We start from the raw sequence: 26,410 nt of genomic DNA, 5'->3' as shown, positions 1-26,410 counted from the left end.
AGAGGATTTGAGGTGTCTGGATTGCCTTTTTGAACTTGATTTACTGTATTGAAGACCTCATTATAAGCGCAAATAATAGCAGTTACTATTACTTTTCTTTTTGTGTGTGTGTGTGTCAAAATTCGTTGACTTAGTGGGACGAGTTCAGTTTTCTGTGCGGAACATTGCAGGCTAGTAATGACAGGGGGTTAGTCCTTGAAACAAGGAGAGGATAATTCTGCAGGCCCTGAGCCAGCAGGACATTTGTGTTTCCTGGAAGAGGTGATGTGTGCACTGTTTTCTTTAAAGAGATCCGGTATCTTAGAGTACATTTGAAATACTTTAAGGTATTTTAGGTTCTGGTTGTGTAGGTTGAGTAAATGTCATCTTAGAGTTTAGCAGTTGAAACTGGATTGTATTGTTGAGAATCATAATCCTTAGAGTTAGCTACATGTGATGTAAGAGTTCTTGGAACTTAATTTTTGCATTGTTTCTTTCTTTCCCTTTTCTTTCAGTTTCCATCCTTTATCCATAGCCAAAAGAGGAATCCTCAAACACACCTGAAGGACCCAGACATGGTCTGGGACTTCTGGAGCTTACGCCCTGAGTCTCTGCATCAGGTGGGCCTCCCCCCCTTTTTTTTCACTGTATCATATCACTTAAGGTAGAACTGTTAATTGTATGTTCTCCTGTATTTCTCTAGTTTGGACTATTTTTATTAGACTTCTTACTTTCTTTTTGTTAAGTTTTCTTAGACCACGAAGAATATCACAGTGACCAATCTTGTGAATCTTCCTCCATCGATAGGCCTTAATGATGATAGGCAGTTGATGACATCATTGATTGATTCCCCCTTGAGTGTGTTAAGGATTAAAGTCTCTAATATGAGGGATGGAGGGGTGTGTGTTGTTGTACAGTGGGGTAAGCCGCCACTTCTTTATTTTTATTACAAAGTCAGATATACAGAGAGGAGGAGAGACAGAGAGGAAGATCTTCCATCCGATGATTCACTCCCCAAGTGAGCCGCAACGGGCCGGTGCGCGCCAATCCGAAGCCGGGAACCAGGAACCTCTTCCAGGTCTCCCACACGGGTGCAGGGTCCCAAAGCATTGGGCCGTCCTCGACTGCCTTCCCAGGCCACAGGCAGGGAGCTGGATGGGAAGTGGAGCTGCCGGGACTAGAACTGGCACCCATATGGGATCCTGGGGCATTGAAGGCGAGGACTTTAGCCGCTAGGGCACACCGCCGGGCCCAAGCCGCCACTTCTGATGTGTATGTTAGAGTGCCCGTGTGAACCCCAGGAACTCCACTTCCATCCCAGCTTCCCAGCTTTCTGTCAGTGCTGCTGAGAAGGCAGTGGACTATGATGGTCTTGGGTTCCTGTCACTCATGTGGGAGACCAGGGTGGAGTTAGAGGCTCCTTGCTTTGGCCTGGCCCAGTCCTGCTTTTGCAGGCATTTGGGAAATAAACCATTGCCTGAAAGGTGACTGCCTCTTTCTCTCTGTGTTTCTCAGTTGTGTTGGCTTGCAGCTAGATGAAAATAAATAAAAAGCAAACATAAAAAATTATTTTTATTATTTTTTATAAATGAAATAATAATTGTAACACTTCCTGTGGGAAATTGACTAGTATATTCTGTTACTAAGAGGTTTTCTGGAAATTCTAGGACTGTCTTAAAAGCCTAGAGCATTGGGCCCGGCGGCGTGGCCTAGCAGCTAAAGTCCTCACCTTGAACGCCCCGGGATCCCGTATGGGTGCCGGTTCTAATCCCGGCAGCTCCACTTCCCATCCAGCTCCCTGCTTATAGCCTGGGAAAGCAGTCGAGGATGGCCCGAGACTTTGGGACCCTGCATCCATGTGGGAGACCCGGAAGAGGCTCCATGTTCCCGGCTATGGATCAGCGCAGCTCCGGCCGTTGCGGTCACTTGGGGAGTGAATCATCAGATGGAAGATGTTTCTCTCTGTCTCTCCTCTGTGTATATCTGACTTTGTAATAAAAATAAATAAATCTTTAAAAAAGAAAACCTAGAGCATTTCATTTTAAACGGAGTAATTTTTGGCTTTATGGTTTTGTTCCCTAGGTCTCTTTCTTGTTCAGTGACCGAGGGATTCCGGATGGACATCGGCACATGAATGGATATGGGTCGCATACTTTCAAACTGGTCAATGCCAACGGAGAGGCAGTTTATTGTAAATTCCACTATAAGGTACACATTGCCTTTGGGGCAGAGGGTACCATGCTCCTACCACGCACCTACCTTCATTCCTGTGGAAGGATTGAGCCAAGGTCAAACTTTCTTCAGCCTTTCCTTTACTCCTTCTCCCAAGGATGGGAAGGCTGGATCTAACTGATCAGCATGTGAGCAGTTTGTTAGCCTGTTGCCCAAGAAGCTATATTCATGCTGCTCAGATTAGAGGAGACGCGTGTAGTCTCTGGTCTCTTCTTGCATGTGGCCAGAGGTATAAGCCCATGGCTGCTGTCAACAGTGTCAGGTTTCTTCTCTTTCACACTTGGCTATAGATGTGTGGGCAAAAAAACCCCCCAAAACCCGTCCAAGTTAGCCTCCTGGTTAATGTTTCTGGTGTTGGCAGAAGCACTGTTGAGATTTGTTTCTTACTGGAGCAGGAAGTTCTAACTTTTTGGTTTGAGCTTGAAGGTTGAAGATAATACAGGCCTTTAGACTAGGCATAAAGAATTTTCCACAGGGGTTAGCCTGGCTTTTCTAGAGTTCTTGGTGGAATTTGGAGTCAGGTCTCAGCAGGCAGAAAAATAACATGAAGGTGGCGTGGCTGTCCCTTCCCTGGATCACCACCCAGAGCATCAGTGTCTGCTGAGGCCTAGGTGGGGAGAGGCATCCTGGGGCGTGCACCAACCTCTCATCATTCCAATGTCAGCTTTATCATCTATCTCTTTATTCAGCATGCATCAAGGTTGTATTGTCAATAAAGCAACCAAGAGGTCAGTCACAACTTTCAGGGAACATGTCATAATGATTTTGCCATTTGCTTTCATCAAGTCAGATTAGATCACTTTTGGGAAGCTTTATAGTTTTATTTATTTATTTATTTATTTATTTATTTATTTATTTATTTATTGTTTTATGAAAGGAACCTTTTAATCAACCAAAGTGTTGTGAAGGGCCCCTCACTTGGTGTAATCATGGTACTTATGGCAATGAACAACAATAGCATTACATTTCACGGGGTGAGTTATATTCCCTGAGAACCCCGGGAGGCTAGTGGGAGGCCAAGCTGGAGAAGGTAGGATTCTAAGTACTGCTGCTGAGATCAACAGAAGAAAGTGAAATCCTCACAAACCCTGTCCTCTTTTAATGACATCGAAATACCTGAGTTTTTCCCCCCATTTTGACTTAATTTGTCTGAACAACTTATGTGAGTGTGCTAAATGGAAGAACTGTCACATTGCTTTATATTTATGACTTAGATCGATAATCTTTAACCAGGAATAATTCTCAGAAATCACTGCCTCATCAGTTTGTAATTGCCAGAAGGAACAATGTAGTGTCACTTGGAGCAAGACAAATGGATGGTATCTGGGACAGCCATCCTGGTTGGTAGCTTTATTAGGCCAGCCTGAACTCAAATCTTGACTCTTCTGGATGACTGTGCCCTTGGGCATGTGATCAAATCTCGCTGACCACCGGTTCTTTCACAGTGAAATTGGGAGGACACTGCCAGCTGCCCACAGTCCTGGAAAGATGGGATTGCTTAGGGATCTGTTCAACAGATGGTCCGGAAGTAGCCTGAGATCTACATTGTTTCAGAACTCTGGGTCATTCTCTTGGAAACCTGTAGGGTTAAAAAAGGAAACTATAAAGCTGTTCCTGCACAATCCACCAAGTCAGCTTTTCTCATGGTCTGGGGATGCTGACCTCCCTTCTTTAACCCTGAAGGTAGCTTCACTTTTGCCCACAAGTGACAGTGCAACCCTTGCTGCTGACCAGAGAGAGTTGGGATTTTTATATAGAAAAGATCAGCCATCCAGAGCTGATTTTTTGTTAAGGAAATCTTTCCATAACACTTGGCTTGCTGGGGTTGTCTTTGAATATGGAACACATGGTCAGCCCCTGGAAGAGCATGATGGTTTGATAATTAAGAGCACTTGTGAAAGTGATGTAACTACTTTGGGTATTACTGACTTGTTTGGGATTTCAGAATGCTAATATTGCCTGTTTATCGAGGACTGGTACGGGCTGGCAGTCCTGAAGTTCTTTTCAGCTCTAGGGGGCAATGACTGTGATTTCTTAAGAGAGCGGGTGAGCAAGAGAGAGAGAGAGAATGAGAGAAAGAGAGACAGGGTAGGAATACTAATTGTGTTTAATTTCAGTAATTGATTTAAACTGGTATAAGCTGGGAATAAAAAAATCCATGTTAAAAATGAATCCTTTAGCTTTTCAATCTTTTGCTTATTTTGAAAATATTTTTGATTCCTAAGTAATACAATTATTCAAGCTAAAAAAGGCATGAAGGGAAAGATAGGACTAATTTTAGGTATGAAATGTGTGGTGACATTTAGGCTGGTCAGTATAACCAAGGACGATTTTTTGATAAATTCATTAGTATTAGCTGTGAACAGTAGACAGTAGTGTCAGTTCAGCTTCAGGGTATTGGTACTTATAATGCTTCAATGGATTGCTGATTCAGCTTTGGCAATTTTGCCAATAAGTTTCCATCTGAGCTTCTTTCTTTTCTTTTGTAGACTGACCAGGGCATCAAAAACATCCCTGTTGAGGAAGCAGCAAGACTTTCTCAGGTGGATCCTGACTATGGCATCCGGGATCTTTTCAATTCCATTGCCAAAGGCAACTACCCCTCCTGGACTTTTTACATCCAGGTCATGACATTTGATCAGGCGGAAACGTTTCCATTTAATCCATTTGATCTCACCAAGGTAAGTTTGTTTTTGTTTGTTTTTGTTTTGTTTTAAAGAATTATCCAGGTTAGCACTCATAATGGTAGGGAAGTGATCTGTAAATAGGGGTTACTTTGGGGCTTCCTAGCCTATGAATGAATGACCACCAGCGTCATTCATGTTTGTGTTTGATAAAAGTCACCGAGCTTATTGGGTGGTCTTATTTCTTGTTATTAGCAGGGAACAAATTTTGAAAAGCTGATATGCCTTTGCCTCAGGAAAGTTCAATATTTACCACTTACTGTTATGCAATACTTAACTAATGTGCAAACCATAAGTTCTTATCATTTTCTATTGGATTAAAAACAGTATCATTTCCCTGGTTTGATTATATTTGAAAGCTGTACATTTTGTGGGCAGCTTTAATTTCCTTCAGTTGTTTGTCTGATAATTGTGACTATGTCATTATTTTCAGGTTTGGCCTCACAAGGACTACCCTCTTATCCCTGTTGGTAAATTGGTCCTGAATCGGAATCCAACTAATTACTTTGCTGAGGTTGAACAAATGGCCTTTGACCCAAGCAACATGCCACCTGGCATTGAACCCAGCCCTGACAAAATGCTTCAGGTAAGCCTGATGGGTTGAGATGTTCTGACTCAGGTGTACATGTGCACGCGTGCATACACACACATCTCACAATGTGGCATGATTCCTGTAGGAGGAATGAACTAGAGCATTCTTTAAATCTGGGTACTTAGTTTCTTACGGGACTCGCTGGGGTGAAATATCCTAGGTAAACGCTCCTTGAATAAACCGATAACAGACCAAATTCTGTAGTAAGGCCCCTATGTGAAGACATCAGCCATTAGTTTCTGAATTAAAAAAAAAAAAGAAGAATGAATAGAGCTGCTTGAGTATTGTGAATTAAAGTCCAGTTCCCTCAACTTGTAAATGATAAGAGGGAATGTGGTCAATTTAGTTTAATATCTCTGTCACCCTAACTTTATTTCCTATTCAGTGGTGATGCTTAGATTTTTTTCATTTTGAATAAGGGATCTGGGAATCATATATATATATTTTAAAGGTTTTATTTATTTATTTGAGATGAAAGAGAGAGAAAGAGAATATGAAAGAGAAAGGGAGATTCCCCCACCTGATGGTTAATACTCAAATGCTACAATAGCCTGGTCTAGATCAACCTAAAGCAAGGAGCCTGGATCTCCATCCAGAGCTGTGTGGGTAGCCTGGGCCCAAGCCTTTGATTTGTGTTCTTCTGCCTTCTTACGCATGTGAGCAAAGAGCTGGATCAGAAATGGGGTAGCTGTTCCTATATGGGATGCCAACCTTACAAGGGACAGTTTAACTAGCATCATGAAGCTTGCCCTGGGAATGATTTTTATGCATTAGACCTTTTTCTTTAACCCTACCCCTTTATGAATTCAATTTACAGTGACTGTAATACAAGGCGGTGGATTAATTCAACCATTTGTCTTGCTGATGTTGGTTGGCATTTAGTATGTGTTTATGTCACTTTCTAATATGCTTTCAAGAGTTCAAAGAGTAACTGTTCCACTTTGGACTAGAAGCCAGTGAAGAAATAATTGGCTTAATAATTGCTGTCCAATCAGTCTTTTGTATTCTTGGACTATGACCATGCAATGAAAGTTGAAGATTATACTTGATCAGAACAGAGGGGCTAAAGTCTGCTTGTTACGTAAGTGTCTGATTCTAGTTACATAAGTGTGTTTCACTACCATGGAAGCTAGTTAGGATTCTAAAGTTTCTTAGTTTATAGTAACTTTTTATTATTTTTTTGAAAGGCAGAACTACATAGAGAGAGTGAGATGTTTTTATCCACTGGTTTACTCTGCAAATGGCCACAGTGGCCAAGGCTGGACAGATCAAAGCCAGGAACCTGGAGCCTCCTTTGGGTCTCCTACGTGTGTATAAGTTCCCAAACAGTTGGACCATCTTATGCTTCCCTCCCAGGCACATAATCAGGGAACTAGATTGGAAATGGAGTGGCTGGGACTTGAACCTGTGCTCATATGGGGTCGGGTGCTGTAGGCAGTGGTTTAATGAGCTATACCATGGTGCCAACACTTTAAAATGACTTTTTCACTATGACATTGGGAATGTCAAAGACTTATAGAAAGTAAAATTTTACTCATTTTAGTTTAATATAAGTAATATAAACTGAGTATCTTCTATTTTAAATGAAAGATTATTCTGGGTACTATAACAGATACTAAAAACGCAACATCACTCTGAGGTGATGTTGGTGAGACAGAAGGTAGGATTTTTTCGTTTAGGAGGTCAAAGACTAAGGTTTAGTGATAAGGTATGTCATTTGAGGTGGGTTTCAAAGCATGGGCAGGATTTTGATTTTCCAAGGTAAAATGTCTCTTGAGTATAGGCACAAAGGTGAGCCATGTTGGGTATACTCACTCTTTCCTGGGGGATAAAAAAATGAGTTTTGACAGGTTCATTTGAGTACATATCAGAGAGGACATTAAAGACTTGAGTAGAATTAAGTGGTTTTTTTTTTTTTTTTTTTGCATTTTGTGAATTGTAGTCTGGTGTAAGTCAAGTAGAATGACTCCTCAGGATGATCAATAAGAGAATGAAGTGGGGGTTGAGAGTAGAAAGAAGTGAAGTAGATTACAGAGGCTCAGCATTGAGGTGGGGAGCAGAGCCAGGACCTGTGGCCTTGGACACTTCCCTGCTGTGATGGCTGGAAGGCAGTAGAACTGGATGATGGAGAGGCGAGTGAGATTCCTCACAGCGTGCAGCTGGCATGGGCAGAGCCCAGTTGAGTAACCCTAGAGCTGAGGGAACAGGTTGAGGAAGGATTCCAGCTGTCATGGGTCTCTGGGTCCATGGTGAGACCTGGAAGTAATCAGCAGCACTGAATCAACAACCAGAACACTGAAGTTTGGAACAGAGAGCTTAGGCCCAAGGGAAAAGATCGCATGGCAAATACAGATTCCTGCAACAGAAGAAAAGCAATGTATAGGACATTTATTGAAACCATGGAGTGGTGCCTGGGTTGTGGCAGACATAGCAGGTTAATCCATTGCCTATAGTGCTGGCGTTCCATATGGGTACTGGTTTGAGACCCAGCTGTTCTGGTTCTGATCTAACTCCATGCTAATGCATTAGGGAGTAGATGCCCAAGTGTTTTGTTCCTGTCAGCTATGTGGGAGATACATATGAAATTCTTGTCTCCTGGCTTTGGCCTGACCCAGCCAGGAGACAGTGAATCAATAAATGGGAGATTCTGTCTCTCCATCTGCCTCTTTGTCTCTGCATACACTTCAGAGAGCTTTCATAACATTCAACCTCTTTGGATTAAGTTTTTGCATGTGTTAACTTGCTAAAACATAACTAGAAACACTGTCCTTTATTATATCAAATGTCATCAGCCAGGCAAGGGTGCTCATTAGTTTTTATTAGGGATAATTTGAAAGTCCTCCTTGGTTCTCCTCTTTCCGTGCCTATTGCAATAAGGCATGTGACATATTCTGCCAGAAAACTCCTCTTGACGCCACACTCAGATATTACTTACCTACTCAGAAACCCTTAAACAAATCCTTGCTGGTCACTAAATGACTAAATGACTACAATTGTCCTTTCCTAACTCTGTGGTTCCTAAAATGTTCATTGCATTCAAATTCACAGCTAAATAACCAAAGCAGTTAAGGGAGAAGTAGGCTTGGGACAATAACTTGTTCAATATTATGGAAGTTCTTCGAAGTACTTGAGTAAAAACTCACTAAATGAAAAATCAAAAAGGACATACTAAATTTAATATAAACATACATGCATAGATATGTATGCATTTAAACATGTATACACACATATACATAAAAGTATTAGCCAGAAAATTCAATAACAGAAATTACATGATTAATTTGCTTTTAGTTTTTAAAGATTTATTTTTATTAGGAAGTCAGATTTACAGAGAGAAGGAAAGACAGAAAGATCTTTCATCTGCTGGTTTACTCCTCAAGTGGCCACAATGGCCTGGAGCTGAGCCAATTTGAAGCCAGGAGCCAGGAGCTTCTTCTGGGTCTCCCACGTGGGTACAGGTTCTGGGCCATCCCCTATTGCTTTCCCAGGCCACAAGCAGGAAGCTGGATGGGAAGTGGAGCAGGTGGGACATGAACTGGCACCCATATAGGATCCTGGCGCATGCAAGGCGAGGATTTAGCCATTATGCTATCACGCCAGGCTCACACTACTAATTTCTACTTACCCTTTCCCAACACTCTGTTTTCTGTGGTTTCTTTTTCTAAAGAATTGTTTATTTAATTTGAAAAACAGAGTGACAGAGATGAAATAGTCCAGGAAGGACAACGCAAGTGACAGAGACTTGGTCTCTCAGTACCTGCTGGTGTAGGCTCAGGCTTTCCTCTGCAGTCTGCAGTTTACCAGCAGTTGGAGAAGTTGGATGATTATTTGAATGGAAAAGGTTTGTCATGTATTCCCACTCAGAGTGCATAAAGTCTTGGGTAAGGCCTCAGTTCAAGTTGGTGTCAGGGTATGGCCTCCTTGGCCCATTTCCCAACCTTTGTGCGTCTCCACCCATAGGGTTGCCTGATAAACATAAGGTGGCACAAAGCTGGAATTATGGGCAGAGACTGCATCCAAGAGCTGTTTGGTTGTATTTTCTGTCCTGTTGATAGAGCACAACTTTTTGAGCCAAAGAAAGCAATAAGCTTCCAAGTTATAGGTGAGTGTTAGCCATAACTAATCATCTAAATATGACTGCAGACTATCTGAAATGATAGTGGGAGCTATAGTCATTCAACTGAGAACAGATTATTGTTAATTGATAGAACAGTAGGACTAGATTAAGCATGTTGGTATGAGTGATTTAGTACAAAATAATGGCTTCAGTTGCTCTGTTCAACCCCTTTCCTATTTTGCCATGTAACATTGAGATAGAAGAGTGCTCATTAAGCCTAATCTCAATGATAAAATCAGTGAAGGGAAAGTTCCCATCCGAGTCGGACTTTCAATAATGAGAAAGCTTAAGGAATTGGATATTCAGATTAATACAATTATTATTTTGGTTTCAGCATTAATTGAAAGAAATTTCAAGATGCTGGGCATTCTAATTAATATCATTTCCTGGATGATGGTTAATATTTTTCTAAAGATCTTTTAAAATTTTTTATTGGAAAGTCAGATTTATAGAGAAGGAGAGACAGAGACAGATCTTTAATTCTCTGGCTTCCTCCCCAAATGGCCACAGCAACCAGAGCTGAGCAGATCCAAAGCCAGGAGCTTCTTCCAGGTTTCCCATGTGCAGGACTGCAAGGCTTTGGGCTGTCCTCGACTGCTTTCCCAGGTCATAAGCAGGAAGCTGGATGGGAAGTGGGGCCTCTGGGATTAGAACCGGCGCCCCATATGGGATCCTGGCACGTGCAAGCTGAGGATTTAGCCACTAGACCCCTGCATTCAGCCCTGTTGTTGTTTTTAGTAAATTTTTTTTATTGAAAAATAGCTTGTAGTGAAGAAATACATTTTAACTGATTTAAGTCCACACATCAATGAAGGGAGAAATTATGGCACCAGAATGCTCCTCCTCAATCATACTAAGATTAGGTTACTATTTGGTCTACAGTTTTCATTTTTGTAGGCTTTGTTCCACACAAATTTGTAAACATTTTCCATAGTAGAATTCTTGAATCTACTTAAAAAATCAGACCTCAAGCCAACCATTTCCATCAAAGCTATTGGAATACTGTTCAAGAACAAAATCTGCTTTCAATATTGCTCCTCAAAGCAGTAACTCAGACGTTGCAAAGTCAGTCAGTCAGCCATGTGCTCAAACTGAAAGTCATAACAGTGGCCCAATGACTTGATTTCAAACCAAGTAGATTTTGTGTTTAGTAACACTAAGGAAGTTGCTTCATTTATAAATGTGCACGGAACAAAACATTACTGCATCAGCAGAAATGTTTTTAACACAATGTTGTAAGAACAAGAAATAAAAATGTTACTCCCTGTTACAGTTGCTCAAATCCCACAATAATTGCAAATAGAGCTAAAAGATATCAACTCTTGAAAGCTTGTCATTTCTTACTACTTCATAATTTTAAAAACAAATGTTTGTTTTTGAAAGGCAAATACAGAGAAGATTAGATTAGAGAAGTTCCATCCACTGGTTTCACTCCCTAAATGGCCGCAATGGCCAGAGCTGAGCTGATTTGAAGCTGGAGCCACCTCTTTTCCTGGATCTCCTACATGGGTACAGGGGCCCAAGGACTTGAACCATTCTCCACTACTTTCCCAGGTGATATGCAGGAAGCTGGATCAGAAGTGGAGCAGCCAGGACTTGAACTGATACCTTCGTGGAATGCCAGTGCCATAGGCATTGACTTACTATGCCACCACATCAGCCCCATCTGCTTCATAATTTTACATATTTCATTTATGTACATATTCTGTTTTGTGCTATATCTGAATATTCTGAGCAGTGATGCATTTTATCCAGTGAAAGTAATACATGCTAATACAGTAGGGCATTTTAGGAACTGTGCAGTTAGGGAAGGGCTGTTGTTAGAGGTACATGCGAAGGAAGCACATTCACATCCACTACAGAGTCACAGAATTTTTATTTTTAAGGTTTGTCTATTTTATCTGAAAGTCAGAATGGAGAGACTGAGAGAGAGAAAGAGAGAGGAGAGAGAGAGATCTCCCTTTTTCTGGTTCCCTTCTCAAATGACCACTATGACTGGAGCTGAGCCAATCTAAAACTAGGATTCAGGAGCCTGCTCATAGTCTCCACATGGGTTCAGAGACCCAGGACTTGAGCCATTCCATACTGCTTTTCCAGGCCATAACCAGGGAACTGGATCTGAAGGGGAATGTCCAGAACATGGAACATGAACTGGCACCTGTATGGGGTGCTGGTGCCACCAGGCTGGCCCCATCGTCACAAAACTTTGTAAGATGGAAAAGACACTGACTCTGCTTTGAAGCAAACTTTACGCTTTACACTATTGCTATTTAATGTTTAGATCAGTAATTCAAGCTGATTTAGTGAACAGTCTTTGTTAATTCTTCCTGCGGATCAATGTAATGACAGAGCATCCCTTTATGGCGTGGTACTCATTAAAAGCCAATCTCATGGAACACAGAGCAGCTGGTATTTTCCACACAGGTGAGCCAGGATACCCTATCTCATCATTGGGTCTTCCTTTCTAAGCCAACTGGGTAAATTTATTTTCACCATCTTCCAAAAGAGTCCATGCCAATTAGAAGCAGGCTAAATTCTCAGACTCTAAAGGAAAATTCGGCCCAGGGACCACCCCTTGCTTCCCCTTATACAGTGTGACAGTATATTTATTTAGGGGGCTCGAGGAAGACACCACAGTGATGGAAGAAGTACAAATGCAGGGAGTAATAAGGTTAAACTAGAAATACACAAAATGAGTTAACTGCATTCATTTTCTTAAGAAGACAGCTTGTGAGGAAAAACCTTACTGGCTGTTGTAGATGTTTATGAAGTTGAAGTTGGTTTCAGTAACATTAGTAGAGAATACGTTCTAGAAAATGGAGGTGACTGGACGCGAAGTCTGTCAGCAACTGACTAGAACCATCCCAGATGGTTAAGCCGGGGCCAAGCCCTAAAGAAGTCTGGAAGCCTTGTTTGTGGGACATTTTGAGCAATACCTGTAGAAATATTACCTTGCACCTTATTTTGTGTTGTTAAGTTTCATAGGGTGAAAGAATTTTTCTACACACACTTCAGTTTTACAGCACGAGTGGCATAGAATACCTAAATGCAAATGAGAGGATTCAGGCAAGATACCTAACTCCTGGATGTAATAATGTAAAAATGATTACATCACCATTACTTCTAGGGCTTTCTGCAACTGCAAGGTGGTGGCTGTGGAGAGCACACCCCCAGTATCAACCTCTAGAAAGCAGCCAAGCATCTTCTATGTGTGTTTTCTTTTTGCATTCCCCCCCCCCGCCCATGTTTCTTAACCCTGCTGTTGTTGCTGATGCTTAGCAAAACTGCTAAAAACAAAATTATAACCATTCAATATAGCACCCTGGCAGTCAAGACATTTAAAACCTTCACTTTTCTGGGGCTAAGGAAGAACTTCATGGTATTTAGAACTCTAATTAGCAAGCAAAGTTTTCACAGATTTTCCTAACCTGAAGACTTCTACAACTTTCCTGATGACATCATCATAGGAAGGTCGGACCTAAGTTTGTTTTAAAGCTAACATGAAAAAAAAATTCTGCTTCTAGAATGATGTGAATAGTTCAGTAAGTTCCATCCAGTTTCATTTCATTCATGAAAGACCCACAAGGATTGGACAGGGTGGCATCAATGACAAAAATCCCCAAAAAAGAAAACCCTAATTCCACTCTCACCAGTGATGTCCTTTTGCAGCAACACCATCTGTCAGGGAGAACCGATCTGTGATCACTGGGTCAAGCTCACTCATCAAAATCTTCAGGGTTTGATCTGGCTGGCTGATGATCCGCCTCTATGGGAAATTCAGTGTATTCAGGCACCAGTTGAAATCCATGCATCCCATACAATATGCTGCTGAGTTAGGGAGAGCTAATTTCCTAAGAGAGGAAGCTTGCCTTTCAGTGGTAGGGTTTTATGACTAACCGTAAGCAGAGGGTTTATCCTTTCTCTTTCACAGTGAGGCTTACAGCCCACTCCTAGTTGGTGTAATTGCTCCAGTCAATGTCGATTTCATCTCTTCCTCTAGGGCCGTCTATTTGCCTATCCTGATACTCATCGCCACCGCCTAGGCCCCAACTATCTTCAGATACCTGTGAACTGCCCCTATCGTACTCGAGTGGCCAACTATCAGCGTGATGGCCCCATGTGCTTCACCGACAATCAGGGTAGGCCTCAAGACACTTGCTTCCTCCTGTGGGAAGAGTGTGTGGAAACAGAGGGAATGGGATGCCAGGGTGGTCGTCCCAGTCCTGGACCCACAGGACCTTCTGCTCTGCAGGTGCTGCCCACGGCTTGGAGCTTCTTGCTTAAACTGAGAACTCACCATGTTTTTATCTATTGTGTGAAAGTCCCTACCTCAGACTTTTTTTTTTTACCTGCTGTTCTGCAGGAAGACAGATTTTGTCTGTAGGGGGCGTATTCAGTTTAGGAATTACAGAGTGGGACTTCCCGAAGTCACTCTTGAGTCGTCAGCAGGTAGACCCTGGGCTGTACACAAACCCAGAGCTCAAGTGTTTGTCGCCCCTCAGGGTCATGGAGGAACAAGTCCACCAGCATTTGGGAATGATAGAGTGCCCTGGGGAGCAGGCAGGGGGTGAGCAGAGGGCAGGAGAGAGTGAGTAGCTCAGGGGCTGTCTACACATTTTTACTTTTTACTTTTGTTTTCCCCTGGGTGAACGCAGTTGAATTCATGTAACTCAGTGGCCTTTGGGAGCTCATTCAGCAAACTGCTGATTTTCAGAAGTGCTTTATTTGGTGCCATGTACAAGCAGCCTTACTTCTGGTGAATTCTTCCAGTTCCCCAAGCAGAAAGCTTGATGAGTATTTTCTCCATTTATTATTCCACAGTTCAATACAGAACTTCTGGTTTTCTTTTCCTATTTTGATTGCACGGATTGCAGGAATAGATTGTACATGGGTTCCTTCAGAGATCATATTGAAGGTTTGTATCATAGCCAAGTAAGTTGATTCCAGCAAAGCTTATTTTTCTGCAATAAAAATCCAGAAAAAAAACTTGTTTTTCTGTGGTTAAAAAAAATAATACATGGATTCCAAAGGAATTTGTGATCATGAAGGAAAAGGGAAGAGTGATGAGAAACTCAAATACTCAGCATCCCAAGGCACCAATATGCCATTTTGCCAAGTTTCTTGCCTTTCTTTTTTGTGAATATTTTTGTGCACTTACTATGATTTTGTTACCATTATCTTTGAGCCTTTCCTGCGTAGGCTTAACAAATTTCAAATTTTTTTTTTTTTTTTTGAAGTGTACTTGCTTGGTCAGTACTGGCATCTGAGAACTGCGGTATTTCTGTTTTCTCAGGCTCAGCATCACGAGGGCGTGCAGTGGAACTGATAACTTGCTGTGCCTGTCTTGCATTTTCCCTTTTCTTTTTCCCCTCATCTGCATTCCTCAATCCTTTTATTGTGGAAAGCGTCACAGCCCAGTTCCTGTATGTTTTAAACTTCATTAATAATTAATCACTTCTTGTTTACAGTGATGGTGACACACTTATGCATAAGCTAATGAAGGCTGCACGTGACACACCTTTTGCCTAGCTTTCAGAGCAGGGCGTGTGGACTGTGCTCCTGAATGCCACGAAAAAGCTTAATTATTCCACAGGGTCATTGCCTCAAACACAGCTTCCAGCTCCAATAAAGGTCAGAGTTTGTTTAATAATAGGGACATTTTAAAGAACTGCTTTTTCTTTTTTTTTTTAATTTTAGAAGATAACACAGTTGATCAGAGTATGATGGATCAAGGGTTAGGGAAAAATGGGTGTGATCATCGTTTCTAAATGTTCTTTCCCCTTCCTGTTTCGGTAGTGGTGGTGGAGTTAAGAACTATATTAAGTGTTTGTTTTTGTTTTTGTTTTTAAATTATTTGAAAGGCAGCAGTACAGGGAGACACACAGAAAGAGTGATTTTCTGCCACTTCCCAAATGAGCCCAACAGATGTCAGATCAAAGACCGGAGACTGGAATTCCAACCCAATCTCTGCATGGCCAGTCAGGCTCAAGCACTTGGGCCACAATCCACTGCTTTCTAGGCACATTAGCTGGAAGTTGAATCAGAAGTGGAACAGCTAGGTGTCAACTTGTTGTTCTGATTGAGATGCTGGCCTCACTCACTAGTGCCACAAAATGGGCGCTAGAGCTGATTTTTTAAAAAAGATTTATCTGTTTTTACTTGAAAGGGAGATTTAGAGAGAATGAGAGCAGAAAGATTTTTCATCTGCTGGTTCACTCCCCTCGATGGCTACAAAGCCAGAGATGGATCATCTGAAGCTATGAGCAAGGAGCCTCCTCTGGGTCTCTCATGTGGGTTCAGGGACCCAAGGACCTGACCATCCTCTACTGATTCACAAGTAGGTAGCTGGATGGGAAGTGGAGCAGGTGGGACCCAAATTTGGGCTTATATGGGATGTTGGTGCCTGTAGGTAGAGGATTAGCTTGTTGAACCAACATGCCAGTGCCATGCCCTCTTCCCGTGGAGCTGATTATGAATGCAGAGAGCACTGTGGTGTTGCTTAGTTGAGCACTGTGTTTTCCATATCCATGTGGCTGACCCTAGACCTATGTCTTGAGCTAATAATCATTGGGCTCCATGGTGCAGTCTCCTCCCTTCTGATATGTATGCATATGTGGGCATCTCTTAATTACCTGCTGTGGAGAGTCTGTTCTGGCAGTGAGCTGGGTAAAATTCCATCACCAGGCTGGTTTGCTCAAACTACTTGTGGTGTTTCTAGGCCATGCCTGTTTAGGCAGTGTGTACTTAGATAAGACAGGCTTCTATCAGTTGAAAATAGTTTGGAAAACAACTGTGCCAAATTTTGAGAGGGGTGCGGGAAAGGAGAGAGACCTTACAGTTCACTCCAGAGATCATAGCAAATGTTTTGATTGTGTTTGTCACAATTTCTTTCTATTGGACATGACATACTAAAAATATCAAATTTTTTAGAAAAAATTTTTTTTGGTTTATCTGTGGAAGGAGATACAAGCAAAGCTGCAATTAAATAAAGTTATCATAAGTACCTTGGAACTCTTAAAAAAGCATTTTAGGAAGCGTGAACTCTGGTTAGAGTTCTGCAGTGGAAATGCCAGCTACGCTGGTCCAGCAGCAGCAGAGAACCTGTCTCGTTCCACATCTGTTCCCCTAAGCCCCATTGGGCCTTGCAAGTGCCAGTCAGTACCTCGGTGTCCTGAATTAGTGTCTGTCAGTGGAAGGGATAGAATCAGCACTTCAGAGTTGCTCCCAAGACTTCTATGACTCCAGGCTTGTATTGAGCCCAGGGCCCCATGGAACCCTCATGATCCAAGTGGGTCTCTGGTTTCACCTTCGTGGTGGCTGAGTGAAACCTATTTACACTGATCACCATGCTGTTAATCAACGGGTTTGGAAATGGACTTGGAGACATCCCTGCTAAGACAGCTCATGCCAATCCTTAGAAGTTTCAAACCTTCTCTTGGAATCTCAGTCCTGCCCACGGCTAGATTTGGGAAATGAGAACAAAGATGTGAGTGGCGGTCCATTGTGGGTCTTGGTATTACCATGTGTATGCGTTTCCTACAGTTTGCAGTCCTGCTCCATTTCTCATAGTCTGGATTAACAAGCAAATGAGCGTGTGGTTTCTCTTTAAAGGTGGTGCTCCCAATTACTACCCCAACAGCTTCAGCGCCCCAGAGCAGCAGCGTTCCGCCCTGGAGCATGGCAGCCGCTGTTCTACTGATGTGCAGCGCTTCAACAGTGCCAATGAAGACAATGTCAGCCAGGTAATGGCCCCCTGGTCACTGTCTGCATGTGTTCCCCCTACAGGTGTTTGCAGTTGAATTCAGGAGAGGCCCGTTAAATAATAAATCAGGTTCATTATTGAATGGAGTTCAAGTCTCCATTAGATCCCTCCAACTTTGTTGAAGGGTGTCAACTAGGGACCATGGAGGAGACAGTGGCCACAGGAAATCTGAGAAGTTACAAGTGCAGTTTACACAAAGCCAAATGGGATTAGAAGGGGAGACCCACAATAGCTCAAAAGCCCTGGCGTCGAGAGCGTGGGCACTTCTTGCATGACTCAACTGTCCTCGTCACCCTGCTCTGCTCCACTTTCCTGTGCTAACTGCTGATTTCTGCCATGCCCTCCCTGCTTCAGGGTAGCTGTTTTGCTGTTGTTACTCTGCTGCGACCATAACCTGATTGTCCTTCATTGCCTCCTCCTCCTTACTTGCTCACTGTCTTTCTTTGTCTGCCTGTTATTCCTCCCAGCTTTCCCAGATAAGATCCTGCAGAAAGACAACCAGAATGACTTGGCTGGTCATCTTGCAGGTTGCATCCTTTGCCCTTGGTCAGCCTATGGTTAACTGTCCAGGTCAAGTGCTTACCCTTTTTCCAGTTACCTAGGGTTACTGTAAGACCTCTTTTTGTAGTTGCTGTGAAGGGCCCCCTACTAAATCGGCAATAGAAGTAAACCTACTGGCAACTTGTCAGAATTGTCATATACAAGTTTAAGAAAATAGATGACAAACTGGACAATTTTATAGGAGAACTTCATGAAAAATAATTGAATAGACAAACTGAACTAAAAAAATGTAACAACTGAAATGAAAAATTCAGTAGGTGGATATAAGAACAGGTCAGCTTGCTGAAGAGAATGAAAGTAGTACAGTGGATAATATTGAGACTGGCTCAATAGAAGAGAAAAAAGTTCTCTTCATGAGACAGCTCTAAACAGATTGAAAGGGTCTGTCATAGAGACTGTATAGCTCATCTAACAAATGATTCATGTATGTTGTGTATAAGAACCCCTACAAGGAAATATGAAATAGCACAATAGAAAAATAAGTAACAGACTTAAATATGTACTACACAAATGAAGCCGTCTAAGTGACTGAAAAACGTGGAAAGGTGGCTTACTTCCTTAGTCTGCAAGAATACACTGGATAACATCACAGAGGCAAATCCGTCGCACACTACCAGAATGGCTGGAGTTGAAGCAACTGGCCGTACTGTGTGTCTTGAGAACGAAGAACAGCTCACACTCTCACAAGAGTGCAGATTGGTTTAGCTGCTTCAGGAAGTTGGTTGGCAGTGTCTACTGAAGCCGAACAAGAATATATGCCTTTTGCCTTAGCAGATCCAGTGTTTACACACCCAGTAGAAATGTGTGTCTGTGTCCACCAGAGGACATTTACAAAACTCTTTATATCATCAAAGGTTCATTAACAAAAGGAGGGGTAAATAAGCAACAACATACTCTCACCATGTGTAGCAAGGGAAATTAATGAACTATTGCAGGAACAACAACCTGGCTGACTCTTAGAAATATAACAAATATCAAGAGGCCATAAAAATTATGGACGATAAGATCCCCTTTACATACATTGTTTAAAAAGTCAAAACTCATTTGTGAAACTACAAGTTGAAAGATTTGTCTTTGGGGAGGAAGGAAGAGGAGGAGGAAGTGCCTAGCACAGGCTATGTGGAAGGGATTCCCAAGGCATGGGTGTTGTTCCATCTAGAGCTATGTAATTGCCACACACTTATGGTTGCTGCAAAATCATTGAACTTCACACTTGGAGTTGGGGCCCTCTGTTGGAGATACACTGCACTTACATTTAAAAACTTATTAAAGGAGAAAAGAATCCTGACTGGATTGACTGGTAAATGTACCTTTTCCTTTAAAAGAAATTTGGTCCTGCTTTTAGGGGTCCGTGGTTAAGGGTGGAGCCCTGGTTAATAAGACAGCAGCCACTTGAGCTTGGTGCTTTCTGGTAGTCACTGAGCTGCAGGTGCATGGTGGTTGCCAGTCAGGCAGAAAATTATGCAAATGTGATCACAGCCTCCTCCAGCTTGACTTCACATTACCAGCTTGCCCTTTAGTGGTGAATACTGGAGTGGGGGTTAGGTGATGAGGTTACTAGTTGTGTACTAATGACAATGGAGTCACTTTGTATTTGCCTTAACCTCTTTTTTTTTTTAAGATTTATTTTTTTTTTATTGGAAAGTCAGATATACAGAGAGGACAGAGAAGAAGATCTTTTGTGCGATGATTCACTCCCCAAGTGACCACAATGACCAGAGGAGGCGGGGCCTCTGGGATTAGAACCGGTGTCCATATGGGATCCTGGCTCATGTAAGGCGAGGATTTTAGCCACTAGGCTACCGTGCAAGACCCCTTAACGTCTTAAACTAGTAGATAAACCATCTCTTTGAAGGACAGATATTTTATGTGGGTTTGTGCAGTGGGGTATTGATAGGTGTTTAATGACCGCTAGCACCCAAAGCCCTGGTTTGGGCCACAGTGTTTGTCATTCTGCAAGGTGGAAATGTTCCTCAGTACTGATTGTAAGCCACCAAATGATGTCAGTGAGCCATCACTATTATAGACGATTTCCACTGAAGCATCCTCAAACACAAGCAGCATATATTAGACAATATGTTTCAAATACATATTATTTTTGTTTGCACTACAATATATTTTTAAATGTCCTTGTAGGTTTATATAATGTAGTATTTATAATGAGCATCTTTAACAACTTGCTCACAAAATTCCTAAAAATCTAAGTCTGCCTGTAGAAACAGGTTGCTGTAGCACAGCAGTGGAACTGCAGGAACAAATTCCACTTAGCTCAGGATGGTAGAGTGAGTGACACACACAGTCTTTCTTCTTCATACACATAGACATGCTAGAATCAGTATTTAAGAAAAGGTGGTGTGGCCTAGTGGCTAAAGTCCTTGCCCTGAACACGCTGGGATCCCATATGGGCACTGGTTCTAATCCCGGCAGCTCTACTTCCCATCCAGCTCCCTGCTTATGGCCTGGGAAAGTAGTCGAGGATGGCCCAAAGCCTTGGTACCCTGCAGCCCAGGGAGACCTGGAGGAGGTTCCTGGATCCTGGCTTTTGATTGGCCCAGCACAGGCCATTGCGCTCACTTGGGGAGTGAATCATCAGATGGAAGATCTTCCTCTCTGTCTCTCCTCCTCTAAGTATATCTGACTTTCCAATCAAAATAAATAAATCTTTAAAAAAAATGTACTAACCATTCAATATTAAAAAAAGAAAGAAAAATAGCTGAGCTTAAACACCAAGAAATGTAATCCCCAAGTTGCAGAAATGAAAAAGAAATTGCACAGTGAGTGAACATCAGAGGTTTATATTTCGTGGGTTAACCTGATTTGCAGCTTGCAAAACTTTTCCACCTCCAGTGGGTCAGGAGTCGAGCTGCAGGCTTGCTGTGCTGCTGAGAGCCAGGACTGGGTCCCTGGCATGGTGGTGAGGATCAGTGCAGGGTACCCTGTGGGGGGAACTGTCCCCAGATGGAGGGTGCAGCTTGCAAACGTGTGGGCTCTAGATGGAAGCAGTGAATCCTGGGTAACTGGATCCCTTCCTCTCTGCTGTGCTCAAATAAGGCCCTTGTATTCTCAACCCACAAAGAGCCATCCTGAAGTGCTGAACAAATAGTGAGTGAATCTGTGAACCCTGGTAAGTGTTTCCAATGAGAAAATCACCATCTGAAGACATCTTTACAGCTAGGGCACATTTAGTGCCCCCAGAAGAAAGTAACTCCTGTTGAAGATGAATCACAAAGGAAAATTACAGTACATTTAAGGAAACCCAGAGCATGGTTGTGATCTGAAAGGGGCTTTACCATAAGTATGAATGAAGGTTTAAAGAGTCAAATAGACATTTATAGAAGCAGAAAATACGATCTCTGAAATAAAATTCTCACTGGTAGAATGTCTTCATGGATGTTTACACTGTATGTTAGACATAGCTGAAGAGAGAATTAGTGAATTGGCGACAGATAAAACCCCCAGCATGCACTGCTTTCACCTTGTTTTAAACTGTGGTATGAGATTTCAACCTTGCTCTAATCTTTTTAAATGTCATTATTGCTAATATTTGACAAATTAGAGAAACAATGGGTATCTCAAGGTTTTCTGTTTTGGTATTTTTTATAATTGGATGCTAATGGACTTTATACACATTAATAGAACAGTGCATATAGCGAGTTGGGACATTATACATATTCAGTGAATACTTGTTGAGTGAGTGGCTGAAACGTTAGAATATAATCTTAACTACAACTAGCAGTGGTTGGTTTCAGAACTCAGTAGAGGCTCCTAGGATTCATATTCCTGATGCTAAGTTCATATGTTTCATCTTAACCAACTGGTATTTATTTTAGAAATAAGTCCAATGATCTAAATGAATTACCACTGTCATAATTGAAGCAAAATATCACTATTACTGACTGTATCTTGGCATAGAATATTGGTTTTTGAGTAGTTATGAATGGACATATGAGGGATTTTCAAAGTTCATGGAAAAATACATATTTTGAAAGTACTATGCTTTTTGAATGTTTGTATTTATGCAAAATGGGTAGTTTTTCTGTCCCTGGCTCTAGATGAATTGAACAGATGTCTCGCTGGGCTGTGTTAACATTCCAGAGACAGCTTGCACATTCTGGACTAGTCAGTGTTAAGATTATGGTTGCTTTTAAAATTGTAGGTCACCTATTTATGAGAGATTGAGAAGTAGTAAGCACAAAAGAAGTTTTTTTTTTTAGGGTAGTTGTGAACTAATACCAACAAAGGAGTTCTTGTTTTGCTTAAAACAGAACCAGAAAGTGGGAGATACAAACACAACGGGCCATCTCAATTATAATTTGAACTGATTTTTGAATTCTTAAGTTTTTGATTACTAGTTTGACAAATGGCATCTGGGCTAAGTGGTGTTAGTCATACCCTGGTCACTGGAGCCTGTGCCCTGTTTCTGGCGAGCAGGTGCGAGACTTCTACTTGAAGGTGCTGAACGAAGAGGAGAGGAGACGTCTGTGTGAGAACATCGCTGGCCACCTCAAAGACGCACAGCTCTTCATCCAGAAGAAAGCCGTGAGTGACTCCCTGTCAACTCAGGGGTGACACCTGCCGGTGCAGGAGGATAGTGCAGCCATCTCTTGAAGGCTTATTTCTGTGCTTGAGCTTAAAGGTCATTGTGGTTGTAACCAACAGTGAGCCTCTGCCTAGTTGCTGTCTGTGTTTGATCAGGTCTGGAAAAACCATTGATCCTCGTCTGTTTACTGAATCTGTAACAATTGGGGAGCATTCAGGATGAATTCTCTCTTGTGATCTTTCTGTTGACTGCAGCCAAGTTTAGTCTAAGTTAATAATTATCCCATCTCAGAATGAGGACCCTGCCTAAGCTATGGACTATAAGGAATGTAGCTTACATTTGTGTGGTGTGAGGCCTGCTTAAACACTGAATGTCGTGATGCTGGCTGTCTCCAACAAACGCGACCTAGAAAGTCACCTGTTTGCTGGGGTGAGACTTAGGATGTGTTCGAGGGCCTGAGTGTAGGGACCAGCCACGAGCCCAGAGGTTGCTTTATGAATGCATGGCACAGGTCTTATTCCTGTGTGACCAATGAGATGGACTAAGAGAGCTTATAAGGAGCAGAAGGGCTCAGACCTTTGCATTCTCTGTGCCCATAATCTTCAGCTGGAGGGCTTCACGCAGGCTCCGGAGGCCTCCCGGCCCCTTCTGCCTGCAGGGGCTCAGCCTGTGGCCGGGCCTTCCTGCCTCACATCTGTGCAGCTGCCCCACAAGTGTTGGTATCTCTGTATACTTTAAAGTCAGGACACTTGAAAACTTTTTATTTATTTTGGAAGTGATGCAGAGAGCAGGTGAAAGAACAGTAGATATCTTCCATCTGCTGATTCACTCTTCAGATGGCTGCAACAGACAGGGCTTGGCCAGGCCAAAGCCAAGCCAGGAAGTCCAGCCTGGTCTGCCATATGGGTGGAGGGATTCAAATACTGGAGGGAGACGTCCTCAGGAAGCTGATATGGAGAGCTGAGCCCAGACTCCACCGCAGCTCCAGGGTGGATGCAGATACCCCAAACAATGGCGTAACCACTGTGCCACATGCCTGCCCCTGGCTGTGTGGTTCTGCCAATAGCAAGCAGTTCTCTAACTTTGACAGCCATGCCTAGGGTTAAGATCCCACATATTAAGGATTCAACCCCACAAGACTGCTGCTACCTGAGATGCCAAATGAGGCACCCCGGCTACCCACACTTCTGCAAATCCTGTCTCCAGTCTTCTCTTAGGTCTGATTATTTGCTGGAATAACTCAGGAGAGTGCTTTACATTGGATTAGCCATTTATTTACAGAGGATACAGTTCCAGAACAGCCAGATGGAGGAGATGCAAGGCTTCCATACTTCCCTGAATGTGCTGCTTTAAGCACCTGTACCCTGCTGTATTCAGCAGCGCAGAAGCTGCTAGAATTCTGTCACTTGGGGGGGTTCAGGTGGAGGTCCCATCACACCTGCAGAATTGATTACATCAGTAGCCACACACAATCAAATGGCATCTGCAGTCCCTCTCCTCCCTAGTGGTTTAGAGTGAAGCTGAAAGTTCTAACCCCATGCTTGTCTTCCGGGCACCGGCCTGATCCTAAAGCCCTCCAGGATACACCTGAGGCAGGCCTTTGTTCACTACTGATGAGTAGCAATAGTAGTGGTCCCTGTCCCCTGTCTGGGAGACACCCAGAAACAGAGACCCTGGGGAGTGGTGCCGTGGGGTGTGTGGTCATGCTTACTTGCCTTTGGTTTTAGGTCAAGAACTTCAGTGACGTCCACCCTGACTATGGGGCCCGCATCCAGGCTCTTCTGGACAAGTACAATACTGAGAAGCCCAAGGTGAGCCCAGACTAACCCCGCTATGGCAGGGGATGGGCGTGGCGGGTGAGATCGGCCATAGCTTGCTTCCCATGTGGCATTTCCTGCAAGTATTGAATCTCTAAAGCTTGAGAAACTCATGGGAGGTACAGAGAACTTACCGATACAGGACAATATAAGACAGTTTGGTGAATGAAGTCTAAATTATGAGTGTTATTCTCACTTGGGTACAGGTTAGAGTTGAGCTAAGGGCCCCACTGCTGCTGCCTAGGAGTTCACCCAACTGCCACTCTTGTTCTTTCCGTACAGAATGCCATCCACACCTTTGTGCAGTCCGGATCTCACCTGGCTGCGAAGGAGAAAGCCAATCTGTGAGACCAGGAGCCCTGTCATCCACCTGGCCCACACAGCCACCCACGACGTGTGCACGTGGGACCCGCTTGCTGCCGGATGGAAGGTTCTCCTGGATGCGAGATGCGCAGATGCAAACTAAAGACCCAGCTTCCTATAGGCAATAATGCAGCAATGACTTCATGAAGGGGAGGGGTTTACTAATCACCTCAAAGGGATGCAGATTTGCTTTTGGCAGTTGTTTGGTTCCTTCACTTAAAACGACTCTAGTCAGAAATACAATGTCATTGGATGGGAGGAAACTCTTAGTGAAATCAATATGTTTACATATCACCTCAAGGCCTGTGATGTAAAAATGTGGCTGTAAATTATACAAGAAGAAAAGATAAAGATGATCCACTCAGAAATGTTTATTTTTCTAAAGTCCTCCTGGGAGGAGCCCACTTAATGCCGCCATGGAGAGTTACTGCAGCAGCACCACAGCTCACGGCTCCTGCTTGTGACTCTTGATTCCTCTTCTTTCTTTTCCGCTTGGCTATTACATTTATGCTTGCACATCATTGATTTTACAACACTGATTTGTGATTGCTCACGTTTTTACAATAAAGTAATTGTACTGAAGAACAGGAGAGACTGTGTTTGATTTCTCCGGACTCTGAATATAATCGGGGCGGGGGGTGGGGGGAGTGCCGCTGGAGTCTTAATTGGAATGGCATCTGTTGCAGCTGTTTGTCTCCAGAAAGGAGAGTACCAATGTCATGGGAGACCTTGCGGGTTGTTTAAGTCAGCTGTCTTTCTTTGGCCTCCTAAGGCACTGGCCAAAGAGCAACGGTGCTCAGTTTGTTTATTTTTTTTCCTTTTTTTTTTTATTGAGTACATTGCATTATGTGACAGTTTTATAGGCACTGGGATTTCCCCCCCCACCCTTCCCCCAACCCCCCCATGGTGGATTCCTCCACCTTGTTGCATAACCACAGTTCAAATTCAGTTGAGATTCTTTCATTGCAAGCATCTACCAAGCATAAAGTCCAGCATCTTATTGTCCAGATAAGTTCAACGGTTTCTTGGGGAGACCATCTCTGGTCTGAAGGTAGAGCCGGCAGAGTATCATCCCGATCAATTAAAAGCCCCGACATAACATCAGTAACCATTTATAACGTTATGGAATTAGTTGACATGGTATTGAGTACCCACATGTTAAAACAGAAAAAAAAAAAAAAGAAAAAGAATGCGAGTTCTGAACCACATCCTATGACTTCTACATTGACATTTCAATTATTAGTTTTTATACAACCGGGTGCTATACTCCTTAAAATGGCTATAGATTACTATTCAGCTGTCTCATGTCTATTTTAATTTTAGTATTTAGCAGTTCATAGCGTTGAAGCATGATTTTGCTGAACCTGGCTGTTTTTCGGGTAGTCTAACTGTATAACTCTAACAAGACATATGTCAACAGTTTAGGTGAACAGTTTTAGGAGGGGTGTGCAGAGAAATCTTCAATACCCCAGTGAGGAGTGACTAATCTTTATGTCCCACTCAGTGAGTTATAAGCTCATCCCCGCTGACCGTTTCCTGTCTGTTTCTAACCTTTCCTTGTTTTTCTCTATCTATCCTAGTTTGTTTGTTTGTTTTGAGGGGTTTCTGGAACGATCCTGATGGTCATTACAAGAAAGGGTGGGGACCCAAAGTCGGAACCAGACAAGGACCAGAGAAAGCTCCTCTCCCTAGTCCCTAAGGAAGTTTACTGTTCTTCTGTTTCTGCAGACCGCTCAGTGCTCCTGGTTGTTGTTCCGATGACC

General features: G+C 42.8%; 1 protein-coding gene and 1 pseudogene across 1 annotated transcript in view; one reads left to right on the top strand and one right to left on the bottom strand.

Annotated features, from left to right (window-relative positions):
- The window catches only part of CAT (catalase), a 37,658-nt gene extending 12,421 nt beyond the window's left edge, over positions 1-25,237 (top strand). The window contains exons 5-13 of the mRNA XM_004585411.3: positions 495-599; positions 2,062-2,187; positions 4,701-4,892; positions 5,329-5,481; positions 13,605-13,743; positions 17,216-17,346; positions 22,359-22,466; positions 24,195-24,278; positions 24,567-25,237. Of these exons, the coding sequence (XP_004585468.1) occupies positions 495-599; positions 2,062-2,187; positions 4,701-4,892; positions 5,329-5,481; positions 13,605-13,743; positions 17,216-17,346; positions 22,359-22,466; positions 24,195-24,278; positions 24,567-24,632 (1,104 nt within the window). The 3' untranslated portion in view covers positions 24,633-25,237. The remainder of the gene's footprint in view (positions 1-494; positions 600-2,061; positions 2,188-4,700; positions 4,893-5,328; positions 5,482-13,604; positions 13,744-17,215; positions 17,347-22,358; positions 22,467-24,194; positions 24,279-24,566) is intronic.
- LOC105941837 (S-adenosylmethionine decarboxylase proenzyme-like) lies at positions 12,855-13,490 on the bottom strand (annotated as a pseudogene).
- Positions 25,238-26,410: the final 1,173 nt, after the last annotated feature.

The sequence above is a fragment of the Ochotona princeps genome, chromosome 4 (genome assembly GCF_030435755.1).
Source record: "Ochotona princeps isolate mOchPri1 chromosome 4, mOchPri1.hap1, whole genome shotgun sequence".
NCBI lineage: Eukaryota > Metazoa > Chordata > Mammalia > Lagomorpha > Ochotonidae > Ochotona > Ochotona princeps.
This window is presented reverse-complemented; position numbering and strand designations above follow the sequence as displayed.